Genomic DNA, 20,347 nt, shown 5'->3' with positions numbered 1-20,347 from the left:
TAAAATGGGTTATTGAATAGACATTTCCCCAAAGAAGTCATACAAATGCGTCAGTAAGCACATACAATGATGCTCAGCATCATTAGGAAATTGTTGCTGTTTTTAAGTGCCATCAAGTTGGTGCCCATTCATAGCGATGCTATAGAGTTTCTGAGGAGTGGTTGGTGAACTTGAACCACCGACTTTGTGGTTTAAACTGACCTTGCAGTCCAGCACATAAATCAAAACCACACTGAGATATTATTTCATTCATACTTAATATAAAAAAGATAAGAAACCAACAACTATTGCCACGAGAAACACTCATCCATTGCTGCTGGGGCTGCAAAATGGGACAGCCACCAAGGCAAACTCTGGCAGTTTCACAAAGTGTTAAACAGAGTCATATGACCCAGCAATTCCACGGCCACGTATGCACCCAAGATAAAGCCTGTACCACAAAAGTTCATAGTAGCCCTATTTGTTAATACCAAAAAGTAAAAGCAACCTAAATGTCTCTCAACTGATAAACTGATAAATGCAGCATGGTATTATCTATACAATGGCAAAACAGAGGAATGAAATACAACATGGAATACCTGTAGACTATATCATGCTAAGTGAAAGCAGTCCATATACTACATGATATGCAGCCTTCAAAATAAGGGAATTCATACAAACAAAAGTCAGTTATTGGTATTCGCCACCAGCAGCACTAACCAATAAGAAAGGGATCAATGTTCTGGAATCATAGTGGTAATGGCAACACAAGATGAATGCAATTCATGCCAGTGAATTAAATTAAAATGAAATGGCCAATTTTGTTATGAATCATTTACCACAGTTAAAAAAAAAAAAGGTAAAATAAACACACTCTGGGATAGCGTTTATGACTGCTGCATAGCTCTGAATAACAAAATACCACGGTACTAAATTATCTCTGAATTATATCACAATAAAGCTATTGTGTAGTTCTGATGTGGCACTGTGGGATAAACACTGGGTTGCTAACTACAAGGTTGGCAGTTCAAATCCACCAGTGGCTTCTTGGAAAGCCTATACAGGGTTGCTATGGGTCGGAACAGATTCAATGGCACTTAACAAGTCATCCCAGTGGTGCAAAATTTAAGTGCTTGATTATCAAAAGAAGGCTGGCAAAAAAAAAAAAAACAAGGTTGGCAGTTCAAACCCACCCAGCAGCTCCAAAGGTGACAGACCTGGCAATCTGCCTCCTAAGGGATTAGAGTCTAGGAAATCCTATGGGGTTTTCAATTCTGACATTGAGGTCTTCTTAATGAGTCAGAATCCACTTATAGCACCCCTCAACAAATATGTGTGTACATTCATTAAGTACATTGTACATTCTATAGCAAATAACTGCAACTGCAGGCAGAGGCCATAAACCACAAAGACTCGAGATTCCTCAAATGTAAAATGTGAATGAACAGTACGTATCTATAGAGTGATTGATGGTTACAAGCCAAGCATTCATTTGAATACTCTATGCACATCAACCATCTTTGGCATGCACTCCCAGTTGTTTAGCTATTATCACAAAATTGACTGTTCTGCACAGAAACTGCACAGTAATCATGTGTGCACCGGCTGAACCTATTTTACACTCTTAATTCTAATTTCATTCCTTATTTACTCAGACCTTCTTACACGCTCAGGAAGATTACAACTGCCTTCCATGTGTTCACTGTCTAATAGCATAGGACAGCCTTCCTTAAAAGTTCATGGAAAAATTCCATGATCTTTCAATTTCACTTTCCACAAACTTTTTAAGGACACCTCATAAAAATCCACATCTACGCCAAACTAGGTATCACTTTTGCTCTGCACCACTTGGGTAGACTGGTCAAGATTCAAGGTAAATAGATGAGAGTCGAATGCCAGTGGCTGTATGCACTCTTACAAATTAGTATGGGTGGGGCGATGCAGGGCATTAGGAAGAGAAGCAGGAGCAACATGTTAGCATTCCCCATGAAGGAGTCAAAATATGAGGGAGCTTCAAAACGTTTACGGAAAAATTGCATTATTTTTCAAATTCCATTTTTCTACATAAACTTTTTGAAGTCCCCTGGTTTGAATGTAAAATGAATTTAAAGTATTCCTTAGATTAAACCCACTGACATGGAGTTGATTCAGACTCATTTTTGTTGTTGTTGTTGTTAGGTGCCATCGAGTCGGTACAGACTCTTAGAAACCTTATGCAGCTGGGTTGCTGACCTAAAGGTCAGCAGTTCAAAACTACCAGCTGCTCCGCGGGAGAAAGATGAGGCTTTCAGCTCCCATAAAGATTTACAGCCTCGGAAACCCTGTATGGCTCACTACGAGTCAAAATCGACTCCATGGCATATACCCACCACCATCAGACTGACACAACTGTGAATCTTTATGGGCGCAGACAGCCCCATCTTTGGATTTGAACTGCTGACCTGTAGTGAGCATCCCAGTGTCTAAGCCACAGTCCACCAGGACCCTCTTTCTTGCCTTATTAGGAATAATAGGAGATTCATCTGCAGAATGGACTTCGGAAGTGCTTCAAACAGCCATCTTCAGTTACAAACACTTTGGAACCAATTATTACTGTCCTTCCTAAACTTCCAACAGGTCAGAGAGTCAAACCCACCAGCCACTCTGTGGGAGGGAAACATGAAGCAGTCTGTTTCCATAAAGAGTACAGTCTGCCCTACAAGGGTCAGTATGAGTTGGAATAGACTTGTATGGCACTTGTTGTTAAGTGCTGTGGAGTCGGTTCCAACTTATTGCGACCTGGTACAGAAGTTTCAAGGAGTGGCTGGTGAGCTTGAACCACTGACCTTGCAGTTCAAACCCAGCTTTTAGTCCAGCACGTCTCCAGGACTTCTGGCATGGCACTAGGCAGAACAACCAAATGCTACATTTAAACTAATTATAAATAGAAACATACTTGTTCACTGGGTCATTCCATCCCCTATACATATGGGTTTGTTTTGTACTTAGTTTAAATGTTGCATTTGGGAAATTAAGACATGATATAATAAAATATGCTCCACTTCCCAAAAAAGGTCAAGAGAACAGGGTGGTACTGAACACTTGGCTAGAGCATAATAGAGCAGCCCAAGATGGGCTCACCGAGACAAGCAGAATCTCAACTATACAAGACCTTTTACGGCAAAGAGAGGATTCTAGGTTATATTTCAGATGCAATGGGAAAGCCATGAAGGGTTTCAGCAGACAAAGAAATGAATGGCCCACTCTGGCTGCCTTGAGTGGACGGGAACAGACAGTACAAGGTGATGATCTGGACTAGTGTGGCCATGGCCAATGACGTGGGTGTTTTGGAGTTTTATGGACAAGGGAACGAGGAATCTGGACACAGGGAAGAAGCCTCAAGTTATTAAGTCAGGATACCCCTACCCCAAGCCACTGCCATCTACTGATGTAAACAAAGTTTGGGAGTAATGAAAAGTAGGATAAGCACTGGGCTGCTAACCACAAGGTCAGTGGTTCAAACCCCCCAGCCGCTACTGGAAACCCTATACTGGGTTGGTATGAGTCAAAACCAATAGCACTTAGAAAATGCTGACAATAACGTTGCTTGGAAAAGCTGGAGAGTAAAACAGAGCTAGAGAAATGCGAAAACATACAAAATCAGACTCTTGTGAACATTCTTTAGCCATAGTAAAGAAATTCCACCTATAAGCCATCTTCCTGCGATGTTTCCTTCCCCAGTTATCAGCACTCTCACTACACAAAGCTTTATTCTCCAGCCTAGCCCCTACTCTCCTTTCCCCACACTTCATGTCTGTTCAGTTGCTGCTTTGTACCTACATCGCTGGTTCATTTTCTTTTCCCCAAACTACACATGACCAGAACTCACACCATGCCTAAGGGACATTTTCACAATACAGGTGAGTGTTTAAAGAGAGCCCTAGGTGATTCTGATGCAGAACAATAACCATCCATAAACTCTAACACACTTTCCCTCATTCAAGTATCAATGACTGCCGAGCTTAGCTTGCCAATCCCAACCTATTGTCTACATCACTGCCAGAATTCCCTCTCTAACTCAAATACTCTTTGTCACAAAAAGCACTGTGACAAATAGGAAATTATGAATAAAATCTATAGATTAGATGGCAGTATTAATATCAACCTGTGGATTTTCAAAGTCCACAGTCTTTGAAAATCAACACTGATAGATTTAGAGGTAAATGGGTATCATGCTTATAATGCAAAGGAAAAGAAATGCAGCTCTTTTGTTTTCATTAAAACAACGAAGTGTGCCTCCCCGTGAGGCAGTGGGAAAGTGCCACCCTGAGACAACACACAAAACAAAATAAAGTGTTCTGTGCAAGGAGTGCGTCAAAGATTAGAATATTCCAACACACTAAGATTGTTCTGGTTGGTTTCCAGAGGGGGCTGCCTGCACACATGGTCACATATATTGACAATCAGGACAATAATCTCTTGATATCTTCTGCATGCTCTGGACTTTCAGTGACTACATGGCTTCAGTGACACCCACCCAGAGTCCAGGTTGAGACCCCTCACTCAATGGGTTACCTAAAAGTATTTCTAAGCATTGTTTTTAGAATCATGAAATTACATTTAACCATCAACTCAATTTGATAGTTACAAATAGGAATTCTCATCTGTGCCAAGAAACACAGGAAAAATGATGCAGCCATTAACCAGTATTATAACACACTCGCTCACTACAAATAATGTCAAATTACCTCCCAGAACTAGTGTTCTGTACGGTATATAAACTAGTAAATTCAGTAATTCAAACCTTCTTTAAAAAAAACAAAAATTCTGGAAATAAAACACACAACCTTAATAACAGAAAGGAGAAACCAAAACACCTCGAAATTGTTATATGAAAAAACACTGTTTAGATAGCACTAAAATCTATTCATATAATTCATACCTGAAGACAATTTAAAATACAATTTAAAATTATGAACCCTGAGAAAATGACAGCATTTAGAATTCAACTTGTAACCAAACAAAAAATAATACTCACCAGCAATTTCTACGATATCACCAGGAACGATGTCTTTTGCTTTAATTCGCTGTACACTTTTTCTGTCCTGTCGATACACTTTACCCATTTCAGGCTCATACTCCTTAAGAGCTTCAATTGCATTTTCAGCATTTCTTTCCTGTAAAAAAGAAAATAGAAGGGTAAGATATTGAACAACCATCTACCACTCCGAATGTTTCCAATCCAACTAACAGACACATAAAAAGCCCTCCTATATAGCATTTGCCGTAAGTACGTTGTAAAGCACCTCCACCCTCAAGCTAGTTCAGTTGGTCCCCTCTCTCTCATTGAGCATAATAATGGTCTGGCCCATTGTTCAATCCAGGCTTTTCCACTTAAGAGCTCTGTGATCATATATAAATTATACAACATACAGGTTTATTTCCTATACACAATTAGTGCCAACTTTGAAGACCACAAGTGTATACAGCTTAAAACTATGTTTGGTACATAATAAATTATATGAATGACGAATTTTAAAACTTGAGTCAGGCTTCACAACTTGTAAGCCGTCTCTCAACAGTGGTAAAGAGCAAGGGCTCCCTGTATGACCTAGCCTCGATGGCTTGACAGTCAGAATTCGACTAGAGGAATTAAAAAACCACTAATTTTTGATACAGGAACCAAGTATAAATTGCTACAATTTGATGAACTTGACCTATACAGATGCAATATACCAACTGAGAGGGAAAGAGCCTTCATATCAAGTATCAATCCTATCCCCCTCTGTATATAGGGTAGATAGGGATGGGCAACTTAAACACTGGCTATCTAAAATGAGGGTGTGATAAAGGCACGAGGTGACTGGTTTACAAGCTTTCAAGGGGAAGTTTAGTTTAAGAGAATGCGGGGGAAGGTAGAATCCCCACTGAAGAGTTTTCATTTTGTCTAGATGTGTGGCATTGTGGGTTAATACGCCAGACTGCAAAGCCATTTGAACTAAAAGGTTGGCGGTTCAAGCTCACCAGTTGTTCCTCAGAAATCCTATACAGGGTTGCTATGGATCGGAACCAACTCGACGGCACTTAACTACAACAGACTGGTCTGGTGAAAAGAGATGGGGATAAAATAGATTCTTATGATTTAATAATGAGCAACTGTTGTTGCTGTTATGTGCCATGGAGTCGGTTCCGACTCATAGCGACCCTACACAGGGTTTCCAAGGCTGGAAATCTTTACAGGAGCAGACTGCCTCATCTTTCTCCTGCGGAACCGCTGGTAGTTTCGAACTGCTGACCTTGCGGCTCACAGGCCGATTTGTAACCACTACGCTACCAGAGTGTAATAGTTATGACTAATTGCGACAGTCACAACTGTAAAGGTGGAAGTTTTGTAACAAAAATGGGGGAGTAGTTAATCTTACAGTACAGAAACAGAGGATCCTAGGGACCATCAAGGGAGAAGAACACGAATGGAATGTGGGACCTTATCCAGAGAAGCAGCAACACCAGAGATGGAGGCAGAGATGAGGACATGGTAAGGAGGACCAGATAAGGCATATGCGCCTCACTTTTTATATATCTCCGAAAAAGGACAAGAAATCCTGAATACGGGAAATTCATATTGAAAGTAGTTTTCAGTCCCATATCATATTGGGGGTCCTTGTGTGGCACTGTAGGATAAGCACTGAACTGCTAATTGCAAGGTCAGTGGTTTAAACCCTCCTCAGAAACTCTATACAGGGTCGCTAGGAGTCAGAACTTAACATCAGATTTCCTTAAATAATGTTTATGTCTGTATCACCTTCTAAATTGTAAAATTGTTAGAATATTACACCTAAATTCATGTCAGTACTGTAAAGGTCCTTCAGGTGAAGTTGAAAAGTTACTGCTAATAGAGATGGAATAAACGCTGAGCATTGTTACTATTCAATTAGTCAAACTGAAACAAACTTCTTTCCCCACAAGATTCACCTAACCTTTGCACCAAACCTAGGAACAGTGGCAGTTTTACTTCTTTTTCTCTCTTTTCAAGGTCACAGTTAAGTTTAACTGTATGGCTCAAGGTTAGGGAGATGCCAAGAACACCAACCTACAAAGGACACTCCGTATTTTGCTCTTATTCAGATAGCAATGGTACAGCATACACTTAAAAGATAAAGCACCACTTACAAGCTTTCAAGACAGAATCTAGATTCAGAGGGCATGAAGGAAGGTAATCTCCACTAGTAGTATATAATCTGTTTAGGCGGAGCTGATGAAATGAAATGTGGATGGATCTCTTGTGATACAATAGTGAATTGTTATCAGTGTTATCAGGACTGCTTGTGAGGGTTGGAAACATAAAGGTAGATGTTTTGTAGCAAGGAGGGGAGTGATTAACTTTTCAACCTAGGAGCAGAGGTCCCTGGCACCATCAAGGGAGAAGAGCAGAGAATGGGACCTTATCCAAAGAAGCAGTGATGCCTGAGATGGAGGCAGAGATGATGATGTGGAGAGATGGAACAGTTGGGGACTTTAGACAGAGAGAGGGAGAGGGGCTGTGTGCTGACAACCGGGGGGCAGGCTTGTAGTGTATACCCCTTTGGTTAATTGATGATGAATGGAGGGGATTGTAACCATAGCAATGAAACGATATACGATAGGATGAATGTAAAACTAATGTTCTCCCATGTAAACTATCACATAATTCACAATAAAACATTAAAAATAAATAAATAAAGCACCAAAGACACTTGAGGACAACAACAGTTGTTGTTGCTGTTAAGTACTGTCAAGTCCCTCCCAACTCAGTAGCAAAACAGAATGAGAACCACTGGCTTGTCCTGAGCACACCTCACAATTAGTATGTTTGAGTCCATTGGTGCAGAAACTATGTGTATCTATTTCCTCAGAGAAAGAAATTTTTCCCATTTTTTTCCGCTGACATCTACTTTACCAAGCATGATGTCCCTTCTCCAGGGACCAGTCCAAAGAATGAAGGCGAAGTCTTGCCACTCCCACTTCTAAGGAGCTTTCTGGGTGTACTTCTTACACCACAGGTTGGTTGGTTCTTCTGGCAGTCCATGGTACTTTTAATACACGTCTCCAACACCTAATTCACTTTAAAGAAGTCTTTCAGAGCAGCTTTTCATAATTTCCTGACTGCTGCTTCCATAAGGGTTGACTTTAGATCCAACCAAAATAGAAGTAATTTGACTTCAATCTTTTTTGTTTATCATGTTATTTACTGGTTCGGATGTCAGGATTTTTGTTTTCTTTACATTGACAGGCAAGCCATTCTGAAGGCTGTAGTCTTTTATCTTCATCATTATTTAAAATCCTCTTCGATTCCAGCAAGGTTGTGTCATATGCACCTTGTAGACTGTTACTGAGTCTGCTTCCAATCCTGATGCCATGTTTTTCTTCGTAAAATTCAGCTTCTTGGATTATTTGCTCAGCACACAATTGAAAAGGATGGTAAGTAAGAGACAACACTGGTGTACAACCTTTCCTGATTTCAAATCATTCAGTATCCCCTTTCTTTGTTTGAACAACTGCCTCTTGGTATATGTACAGGTTTCTCATGAGCACAATTAAGTGTTCTGGAATATCCATTCTCCATAATGTTATCCATAGTTTATGATCCACACAGACAAATGCCTTTGCATACTCAATAAACTACAAGTAAACATCCTCCTGGTATTCTCTGCTTTCAGTCAAGATCCATGTGACATCAGCAATGATATCCCTCATTCTATTGTCTGCTTCTGAATCTGGCTTAAATTTCAGGCATCTCCCAGTCAATGTATGACTTCACCATTTTAAAATTATCTTCAGCAAAGTATTACTTGCATGTGATATTGAAGATAACTGTCCATGGTTTCCCCAATTTCGTTGAGTCACCTTTCTTTGTAATAGGCACAAATACTGTTCTCTTTCTTCCAAATTTCTTAGCCTAGAAGAGTGAGTGCCTTCAGTGCTGCAACAGGTCGATGAAATATTTGTCCTCACCTTTGTTGAGGACAAAGGTAGCTAGTTAAACTCACTTAAAAAGCCCCCACTGAAGCTATAAACCCAGCCCCTCCAATTCTATCTCCTACTCAAACCCGACAGCCAACTCTTCCACAAGTCATTTCTCAAACATGCTCTAAACCTTCCTACTCATGGCATGCCCCCCTTCCTCTTTGGGGCATTCTCCCCAGTTTCCACTTCTAATTCTAACTGCTTGCCACTCCGTCTATGAAGACTTCCTCGAGGACTTTGCCCAGAAATAACACCTGTTCCCTGTCCTCCATACCATTAACTGTAAAAAGTGACTTACTATAGACTACGGAGTCCTGGTGTGGCGTTGTGGGCTAATGCGTCAGACTGCAAAGTCGTTTGAACAGCAAGGTCAGTGGTTCAAGCTCACCAGCTGCTCCTTGGAAACGAAACCCTATACAGGGTCGCTATGGATCGGAATCGCTATGGGTTGGAATCAACTCGATACAACACCACTACCACCTCACACTACAATTACAGTGCCCCTTACTACTCTGAGAAGGCACGAACTGTCCAGTCTTGTTCATGTAGAAATGGGATTAAAATGAAAAATGTCATTTACTAAAAAACAAAATGAAGACAAACTCAAGTTTTGTGAAACTACTGTTAAGAGTTCACCTTGAGATCAGCTGGGGCCTGGGTTCAAATCTCTAGTACTCTATATGAACTACTTCTATGGCCTCTGATAATTTACTTAACTCCCCTGAACTCCACTGTCATGCCTGTCAAATGGGATATCATCTGCCTGACAAGACCATTAAAAGAATAAAATGGGAATGTACCTCTAGTACCTCATGTGGTAATTGGTATAAATTATTATTTATAAAAAAATATAAATTCCTATGTTGGGAACAAGAAGAATCTTAACTGTATGTATTTTGTGTCTTTTGCATAAATAACCCCAAAGAGAGCCATTCCTATAGAAAATTAGCCTTTTGTGAGAAAAGAAATAAAAACACAATTAAGAGGCACTTTTCAGTAGGTCTTTTTTCTACAGGAGTCTACCACATCAAGTTTCTTAGTTTGGTATTTATAATTTTGACAAAATCAAGTAAGTTTATGTGGCCTTTGTATAAAAATGGTTTATTTTATTCCTTTAAGGGATAGCTGAAGACCTGGTATGATTCTGTAGGATAAGCACTGGACCACAAGGTCAGTGGGGTTCAAACTCACTAGTCGCTCCTTGGAAACCCTATCCAGCACTTATGAGTTGGAACTGACTAAACGGCACTTAACAACAGCAACAAGGGGTGGCTACATCCATTAATAATCTAAGAGTCTGATCAATACTTAAAATGAATTTCTATAACAAATAAAATAGACCAAAAACCCTAAAGCAGTTAGAAGTTCTCAAGGAGAGATGAGCACAACTGTGTGAGTATAGTGAAACAGTCTCCAACTCTTCAAGTTAGGAAAGCCTGGACAACCAAGAAGGGTACAGAAATATATGCTCCTAAGGGGGAAAAGGGAGTCCTGCTGTGGCGCTGTGGGTTAATGCGCTAGACTGCAAAGTCATTTGAACTGCAAGGTCGGCAGTTCAAGCTCACCAGCTGCTCCTTGGAAACCCTATACAGGGTCGCTATGGGGCAGAATTGACTCAATGGCACTTCACAACAACAAGGGGGAAAAACAATTTTCATGGCTAAACTCACAAAAAAGCGATGACATTGTGATTAAAAAAAAAACTTGTCACAGGAAGCAGACAAAAACCAGATTCTAGCTCTTAAATTGTCTAGCTTCCCTATTACGTAACTTAATTCAAGCTATCATGAAGGATGAATAATTTTAACAGCAAAGTACCTATGTACATGAGAATACAGACTCTCTACGGGGACATTTTAACTTGATACATCAAGAGAAATACACCAGATAGATTCAGTTTAAATCACTTACATAAACTACTAGCAGAGGAATTTTGCTTACCTGCCATACACCCACAATTGCATTGGCTACTAATATAAGTAAAATTACAAAGGGTTCTACAAAGGCTGTAATTGTTTCTTCACCTTCTTCAAACCAAGCCAAAACCTGAAAAAGAAATTGCATGTATTAGAATTGTTTTAGGCTTTATGTCACTGTACAACCAAAGTGGCTGTCATTGCGGGAATTACACTAGACAAAATCTCTTTTCTTACCTTACCTAGAAACAAGTGGTGGCAGAATGTAATGACATAAACCAGCAGCTATGCCTCGTTCATAATTTGTGGGGCGTACATAATGTAACAATACCCTAGAGTTATCAAACTTTTTTTTGGGGGGGGGGGCGCACAATAAGAATTCGTTTAGATCTCTAATGAAATATTCTAGGGGCAATAAAGCCCATTCATTTCATGTCTACATTCAGAGGAAATATAACACACATTGTGGTTGTTGTTGTTAAGGGCCATTGAGGCAGTTCTGACTAGCAGCAATCCTGTACAGGGTTTCCGGGGAGCGGCTGGAGAGTCTGAACCACCAACCTTATGTTTCAAATCAACACTGAGGTAAAGTACTTGTCCTATAGTGCCTCACCAGGGCTCCAAACATATTTTCGTCTAACTAAAATAAACCATCACCAACAGCTATGTTGATTTGGTTAGTATTCTTATCAAGTTATATCCATAAATGACATAAATTCATGGCAAAATCAACTTGACCACTAAAACTCAAGTTTCAGAGCATGTAAACGGTTAAATTCCCAATTTCTTTTCTGTTGTACTACTGAAGGCCCTCCCAGAATTATGATGAAGTAGCTCTGTGAGTAGGAATGTATTCTGAAGGGTATTTGGAAAGACATTTAACACAGTGATGAGCACTTCAGAGACTCGAAGTCTAAAACTGTGATAAACTGGACATGGCACACTGCCAGAGAAAACAGAACAAGAGCCTGTACAGCCCTGTTAAGACTTTAAAGTGCCACACTGGGCTTCATTTAGCATAAGGTAGTAAAATAGGAATCCAACACTGAATCTTGAAATAATAGTAAGAGAACATGATCTAGATGGCTACAAATTTGACAAACAGGTTGTGTGGAAATCCTAGAAATGATGTTAACTGGACCTAAAAATTCAACGAGTGATGAGACTTGCCTTTAAAAAAAAAAAAAGCTTAAATGCTCACATTTATTTGTATTAAAAGAGCTACTTAGTAGACAGTGAATGCAACCTTTTAATTCCCTTTCCTTTCAAATATTCCCAGATATGACTTATGGCAACAATGAAGCCATTTGCCTACATGTGAATCTAGTAGAATCCTTTAAATGAGCTTTTACACAAATGGCAAAAATAAGGAAGGCAATGTTCAACATGTTCTCCTGTAACAGAGAAATATCCCCTGAGCAGGAAAAAAGCAGAAGGCCCCAGGACGAGGGTGGGGAGCATGCCTGACAGATTACAGCCACCGCAGCTGCCACTGTACGGGGGCAGGCGGGCACCAGGACAAATGTAGAAACTACCTGCTGCAAAAGCTTTCACCAAAGCGCTGCTGGGGTTAAGGCCAGGCCTGATGCCAGAATGAAACCTCTCTAGGAAGTTATAAATTGTGATAGATGCAAGATCACAGCTGCTCTGGTATACTGGTTTTCCTAACATTTGCCAAAGACAGTCTATCAGAAACAAGAAACTCAGTTAGCTCTTGGGGGAGAAAAATTGCTCAACTTGCAGAGTAACCAGGACCTTTTATGAAAGGTCAGGGAGGCATTAGCAACTCTAAGATAAGCTTCACACCTTGTTAGGGCGGGTATGAGTTTTCCTCTTGGCAGCAGGGCAAGGAACAAACCCACAGCAACAGCCTGTAACAGCTGGAGCCCAGGAAAAGGCGAAGACAAGTGTGACAGGACCATCAGTGCAAACTTCTGCTTTTCAAGAAGAGTGCAGTGAATCTCCTAGTCACCAGCCGTGTTCCTCCACCATAAAACCATTTTAATGTGGACAATGCAGAACACCTTTTCTTCTACTAGGACTTCCAGTGTTTACATGTGATAAACACAGACATTTAAACTGTTATTTGAAGTCTCGCAGAGAGATACTGATTACTGCCTGGGTGAGAAACTAGTGAGCAAATCTTTTTTAGGATGGAAGGATGGCGACAAACTTATTCAAAATGGACAACCAGTTTCCTGAATACTTTGTAACATGCTTATTTTGAAACCTTAAATAACCCTAAGATGAAATGCTATACATAGCCAAAAACGAAAGGCAGCTATTTAACTAATAAGAATCAATCCAGTCACTTATGTTTAGCTCATACCTTGTCCTGACACGATGTCTTATTTTGTTCTACTGATAATTAAACTTTTGTTGTATAGGTGGGAAGAGAAGCAAATCAAAACCAAAAACATACCCTCAAAAAACTAAGCAGCTACTGCGGAGTCTATTCTCAGTCAAGGGGACCAGTGTACAGGGTTGGGTTTTCTCTAGCTGTTATCTTCTGAAAACAGAGCTCCAGGCCTCTCTTCCTAGGTGCCTCGGTGCAACCTTTTGGTTAACAGTCAAGTGCTTAACCATTTTGGTCTTATCCAAAGACCGAGAAAGATGATATTAACACATAAGAGTCAATGAAATTTGGGGAAGCAGGAATAGGAAAAAAAAAAAATCAAATGGGTGACCTTACTAAAATACGGGACACCTTATTAGTAACACAGCACAAGCAGTTCATAATAATGGTTACCAGAAGTTATAAAAATGTAATGAACCCCAAAAGATTAACAGTGGGAACCCATGCAGAGCTGCCTGAGAAGGCCACAGCCACTGAAAACTGAACAGTTTTATTCTGTATACAATGTGTCAACCAAAAGTTGGAATGGAATACAAAATTTATTCAAAAAATGTTTATACATGAATATAGATTTCATAAAACTTGTAAGATACAAGGCTCTAAGTAACAGTATATCCAATTTAAGCATTAAAAAGACATTACCTTTTGCCAACTCCCTAAGCAATATGGAAGGAAAGGAGGAGAAAAGACTATGATAGTATGATTTTAGGTAACACTTAACAGTGTTTCTTGTGGCCTTAACTTAGTATTAATACAGTAACAGGACTCATATTCTTGGCCTTATATTAGCAAGCCAAGTTCAAAATTTCAAATTTTCCAATTTTCAGTGTAACACTTTCTAAGTAATTACTTGTTAGTCCAACACTACACTATAATTTAAACGGCTTAAATGGTAGAGAGAGGATAGCTACTGATTGTTACCAGGAAGACCCATCTCTGGACAGCACTGCCCACTTCTTATCCTACAGCTGAGAGGTACTGTAGAGCAGAGAAGGCAAATACTAAGCTCAGGCACTAAAAAGTAAAAAGGTGTGTTCTGGTAAAAATGGAGGCAAAGGCATGATACTGTGACTCAGTTTCCATATCAGTGTGTAAGAATAAAGGGCTAGGATCTTAGTAAGACCCCACACACACACTAAAAAACCCACAAAAAACGCAGAGTATTTTCCAATAGAAGAAACAAAAACACAACCAAAATCGGGAAGAAAGAAAGAAAAAGACCAGTAGTGCTGTGTTAATTTTCTGGAGTGGAAACAAATGCTTTCAGCCATTAAGACACCAGATTATGAATGAAACTTCATTCTCGGAGCCAGAAATAAAGCTTATGTCACTCTTCAATGTTTTCAGACTTGAGAATACAATCTTCTAAACAAATAAAAAAAAATGCTCACCCTTCAAACTTTAAGTTTCTAAATAAATTAGGAAAACCAATTAAATTGCCCATGTCTTCCTTTAAATACATACACACACATTTACAAGTATTTTATAATGTAGTATAAAATGCTTTCTGAATATATCTGTACTTCACAAAATAAATAAATAAATAAAAATCAAAGTGGCTCTTATATTTTGAAAACGCTACCTCCATCAAGGAGTCCTGGTGTGGCAGTGTGGGTTAATGAGCCAGATTGAAAAGCCGTTTGAACTACAAGGTTGGCAGTTCAAGCTCACCATCTGCTTCTAGGACCTATCCAGGGTCACTATGGGTCTGAACCAACTCAATGGCACTTGACAACAACCTCCACCAAGGTTTCCATTTACTTACTTGTTCTATCAAAAGCAGTAACCTAGTAGTGCTGGAACTGTAAGGAAGCCAGGTGGCATAGTAGGTGACTCACTGGGTTGCTCATCTCAAGGTCAGCAATTTGAGTCCACCAACTGGTATACATGAGAAAGCAGCTTTCTGCTCCCATAAAGATTTATACCCTCTGAAACCCTAGCACTTTTTAGGATCCAAGTGGCTGAGGCGTTAGAATGGGAAAGAAGGTAGTAATAAACTGTACAAATTCTGTTACCAGTAAGGATCTCCCAGTTTTATGGCCTGAAGGTCACCTTTTTAGAGGCAATTCCGGACACACGTACCCACGCCTTCTACCGCCGCCCCTTCCATTTCTCTCTACAGCACTATTTGTATCTTACAGATTGTCTCAACTGAAATGTATGCCCATGCCAGGGACTTTGTCCATTTTGTTCAGACTGGTAAAATAAAAAAAGGGAGGGCATTCCAGTTAAGCAGCAACATGATATGAAGGGCAAAGTGGTACCAGAGGAGGATGAAAGGGCAAATGAAATAAATTTTGGCCTCAAATGTTTAAACTAAGGAAATGTCATTGTTATTCCACACGTTTCAAGAAATGTACAGCTTACTTATCCCAATTCAAATAGCTTAAAAACATTTTTCCTTCTGATGTGTATTACAAATTAGCTAGACTTGATCCCTAACCAGTCACAGGTAACACTGTTTCCAACATTTTGCTACAGCAAAATATTAACTATAGTTTACAGTTTACTAGTTCATTTGATATTCGAAATTAAACTAAGGCCTAATATTTCTTTGGAACTTCAGCATGACGTGATGATTTGTCATACATATATATATATACATGTCTGTTCACACCTACAAAAGAGAATATTTCCATTAGGAATAAATAAGCTATCACACACACACAAAAAGGACTCAGCTCTTTTTAGATAGAAATGGACAGTGCAGCAGTGCCAAATCCATAAAAAGAAAATCAACAAAACAGCTTTAACATCCACAATTTCTTGATGAAAGAAACCAAAGCAAATTTAAGTGATTTCTACAGTAAAACTACTTTCTAAACACTTAGTATTCATCTGTTATTTAGCAACACCCCTCATTTCCTGAAAAATAACTTCCAACTAGTTACCAAAAGGTAACTCAAATTTTAGCTCCAAAATATAGCACAGCTCCATAAAACTCAAAAACTTTGCTACCCTTAACAGCAAACTGAAATTCCGCTTGAAAATACCTAGAAACACTTAATTCCCAACTACTTCAGACTTAAAAAAAAAAAACCCAACCCTAACAGCTAGTAGCTACTTTATTGCAACATCGGCAGCATTACTTCCAATACATTACACCAAAGAAAATCACTCAGGTAACAATTCGTTGGACCTGTGTTGGATCCTACTATTACCTAAGTGAACTGAGAAGACTTTAGAATTACGTTGTTGTTAGGTGCTGTAAAGTCGATTCCAACCCACAGAGACCCTGTACAGGGTTTCTGAGGAGCAGCTGGTGAGCTTGAACCGCCAACCTTGCAGTTCAAACGGCTTTGCAGTCTGGCGCATTAATCCACATTAAAAATATTACACTAGTCCAAGTATGTCATTTGTTTTGCTCCACGGCAATATAATGCAACTGTCACTTCTCTACTCATTTATCTTATTTGGTAAAGCAACATTTAATGGGAAGAGGGGATTTTAAAAGATTAAATCAAGGACAGACACACAAGAGATACGGAGTGATTCAGTATGCTAAATGGTTTGTTCTGTGATGTTCTCAATTTTACTCAATGAACACCAGAAAGACTATAGTGGTATTGGGGATTGTGAATTATTAATGGCTACACATCACTTGGCTAAATCTCAGAGAAAACTCATCCACAGAATTACATCAGATGTTCACCTCTAGCCACTGTCTACTTAAAAGATAAATACAAAAGCAACCCTTTCCCATATCTGAGCAAATTAAATGCCAAATGCTTCATGTATTTAGTTCTTACAGTGGCCCTCTATTGTAAGGAGCTCTGGTAGCGAATCCGGCTGCTAACCTCAGAGTCAGCAGTTCGAAACTACCAGCTGTTCTGTGAGATAAAGATGGGGCTTTCTGCTCCCATAAAGATTGACAGCCTCAGAAACCCTGTGCAGGGTCACTATGAGCCGGAACCGACTCCACAGCACACAAGAACAACAACATTGTATGGTGGTCCTAAAGACTGAGGTAGGTCCCCCACAGGACTTGTGTATGCACAGACATACACGAATAAACCAAACCTTGAAAGTGATGTCAATTTTGCACTGCCGGGAAAAAAGTATCACCTAAATGAATTTAACTTCTTCACCATGGTTTTGCAATAAAATGCTGTAACTGATTCAAGACCAAAAAGCATCTCATTCTGTTAGGATTAGAAACAGCTGTGTCCTAACTCAGGAACATTTTTAGGAAATCTACCCAAAAAGTATATAGCCCAAGAAAAAAAGATGTAATTTTAAAAAATAGTGAACAGAAAAAATTTCAAAGACCTAGAAATATCTTTTCACACCACCCCACAGACACATTTCCACTGTAGTTCTTTGCATTTCACCAGTTTCTTAGCAACCATACAGGACTTAAGTTTACAGCACATACAGAACAATAAAAACACTCTGCTTCCTCCCCCCCTTTAAAGATCCAGAACCAACTGTACTGAACCCTGTTCTCTCAACCCAGGAGGTACTCAAGACCAGGGTCTAATTTAGACAAATATACCACCCTAAAGGTCAGTGACCAAATTTGGTCAACAGTGGGTGCCATCACTGCCGTAATCATTCTTGTCACTGTCAGGAACAACTGTCACCTTGCCATTACCAGAAAGGGAAAGCAACTAGAATATTCCTTTTGTAAATTCTATTTACAGAATAGCCCAACATCATGTCAGTATGATTATTCAACATGATGACAATGGAAGAACCCCAAAGACTTCCCAATGAAGAACTCTTTTGTACTAAACTGCTGGTTGAAACCTAAAAATTCGAAGTCCCTGTCCCACATTTAGGGACAATTTCTACTTGCTTGGACAAAGTCAGGCACCATTTATTATTTTCTGGACATGTACAACTTCCATTGTTTTGTTTAGAAATTTGAAAATCTCAGGTTTTGGTTAACAATTATTCTTTACACCTGGAGACATAGCGTAAATTTATAAATTATGTTTGCATGCAATGGGCACCATTGCTTCCCCATCTACGGAATAGCCTCAACCTTTTTAAAAGTTATTTTTTATTAAAAAATAAATAAATGGCATTATACTTACAAAAGATATACATGCTGCCAACAGTAAGATTCTAACTAGTAGGTCTTCAAACTGCTCAATCACAAGTTCCAACAAGGTTTTTCCTGTTAGGAACAAATTTCATTTATTGTTAACTGTCATCTAACACCAACAAACAAAATTGGGGGGCAGGTGGTGGTGGTGAGCATTTCAATATGACTTACCTTCTTCAGCCGGTAACTCTGGAGAATGGAGAAATTCGCCAGGCAAGCAACGTGTCGAGAAGGGGGTAGGGAGAGAAACAAAACCACATTTTAGTATTGGGCCTTTCTGTACGCATCCCTGTCTTATCAAGGGCAACCTAGATACGTGAACATTTCATCTGTTTTGTTTTTTTTTAAATTTTATTTCATTCTATTTTTAATCGAAAGCATACGAAAATGAAACATGCAATATTATCATTAATCCGTGGCCGGCACGTCTTAACCCGACCAGGAAAAGCATCGCCACGGAAACCGGCCTCCTGAAATAAGGAGTCATTTCAGCGCTGTCATCATTTCTGCCAGAGGTGGAACTTCGGAGCGTTCGAGGGCAGACCGAGGCTTTCCCAACGACACCGCCGCCCCGTCAAGGGTCTCGCGGGCCCGGCCTTCCCTCCCCTCCAGCGGGGCCGCCGCGCGCCGCCGGGAAGGTCACGGGCTCCCGGCGCCCCGCCGCAGCCCCTCGACCAGTCCCGAGCTGCCCGTGGTTCCCGGCGGGCGCCGAGCCGAGTCGCACGCGGCCGGACTGGGCAGCCATCTTCCCTGCGCTCAGGCGGCGCAGCTCTTACCGTTGGAGCCCCATCTCTCCTTGAGCTTCTTGACCTGCTCCAGGCTCAGCCCCGTGCTCTCGTTGACGCCGAAGTGACCCAGCACCTCCTCGACCGTCTTTGTGTGTGCGTTCTCCATGGCGGCGGGGGCCCGGTCGGCCTCTCCTCGCGTGCCCGCGGCCTCCTCGCCTCGGCCTCGCCCTCGGGCCGCCGCCGGCTCGTGCCACCCGGGCGCCCAGGCGCGCGATGGCCGCCTCCTCCTCCGGCTGCTTCCGCCTCCCGGGTGGGCGCTGAATCAGCCCGCGCCCCTACCGGACAACCACCCCGCTCGAGGCCCGCCCTCCGAACCTCCAATGAAGGGAAGGGCCTTCTCCGCCTTCAACGGCCCGCCGGCAACGCAGGCCACGACCCCGAGTCCCTCTGAGTCTCCTAAGGCGCTCCGCTGCCCCTCCCGGGCCGCACGAGAGGGCACCTATCAACCCCTGAGGACCAAATGCAAGCAGGAAGGCGAGCCAGCGGGCTGCTGTGCAGTGCGTTCGCGAGGCTCCCTCAGCCCCGCACCCCCGACAGTGGCAGAGGGAACTGCGGCGGAGGAGAAGAAGGTGGCGTCGGGGACGGCTCCACGGCGGCTGCTCTAATAGCATTTATCCGCCGCTGCCTCCCCTCTCGCCGCCGCCGCGGCATGTGGACGCCGCTCATTGGCCGAGAGCACCCAGCGAGGCGCGGGCGGCGCGGCCCCGCCCCCTCTCCACGGCTTCCTCCCTCCCGCGCGCGCCTCGCGCCCACGCTGCCGCGCAGGCCCCGCCCCTCCGCGCGCCACCCCAGGAACCCGGATCGAGACCCGCGCGCGCCGCCGCGCTCGCGCACTGCGCGTTGCAGCCCGCGGAGCGGCTGGGGCACGCCCCGACCTCCGCAGACGCAGTACTCGGGGTGGTGGAGCATGATTTTGTTTGGGGTGGGGGTAGGAGGGTCTCCCGGCACTCGCAGCCCTTCCGGGGTTGCCTCAGGCCTGGTGGGTAGCAAAGATGGCGGTTTTGAGGCTCTGGATCCACTCTGGGCTAGGTGGTGCCCTCGCCCTCGGTCTCCTGGCCCATACTTTGCCCCCTCAAGAACAACGGGAAGAATTCCGCAGCTCCCTTACTACACATCCCCCATTCCTCACCTCATCTGTCGCCTCAGGAACGCCGCACCGTCGCCCTCCTCCCCGCCCACCCCCGCCCCAGGCCGGGAGCGCCTTCACAGGCAGTATCCTCCAGTTCCTGGGCTTTTGTGCTCCGACAGGGAACCCCAGTCTGGGAGAAGTAAGAAG

At 41.9% G+C, this 20,347-nt stretch overlaps 1 protein-coding gene across 3 annotated transcripts in view; it reads right to left on the bottom strand.

The window, feature by feature from the left end:
* ATP2A2 (ATPase, Ca++ transporting, cardiac muscle, slow twitch 2) overlaps positions 1-19,333 on the bottom strand; it is a 54,245-nt gene extending 34,912 nt beyond the window's left edge. Inside the window, exons 1-5 of one of the 3 annotated variants that reach the window (XM_006865410.1) lie at positions 19,060-19,333; positions 18,455-18,472; positions 18,273-18,355; positions 10,903-11,007; positions 4,997-5,135 (exon numbers count right to left, since the gene is read on the bottom strand). In XM_006865410.1, the coding sequence (XP_006865472.1) occupies positions 4,997-5,135; positions 10,903-11,007; positions 18,273-18,355; positions 18,455-18,472; positions 19,060-19,177 (463 nt within the window). In that variant the 5' untranslated portion in view covers positions 19,178-19,333. The remainder of the gene's footprint in view (positions 1-4,996; positions 5,136-10,902; positions 11,008-18,272; positions 18,356-18,454; positions 18,473-19,059) is intronic. The other 2 variants (XM_006865412.1, XM_006865411.1) reach the window with 2 other exon arrangements.
* Between the last annotated feature and the right edge of the window lie 1,014 nt (positions 19,334-20,347).

This window comes from Chrysochloris asiatica, unplaced genomic scaffold, assembly GCF_000296735.1.
Source record: "Chrysochloris asiatica unplaced genomic scaffold, ChrAsi1.0 scaffold00078, whole genome shotgun sequence".
In the NCBI taxonomy this organism is placed as follows: domain Eukaryota; kingdom Metazoa; phylum Chordata; class Mammalia; order Afrosoricida; family Chrysochloridae; genus Chrysochloris; species Chrysochloris asiatica.
This window is presented reverse-complemented; position numbering and strand designations above follow the sequence as displayed.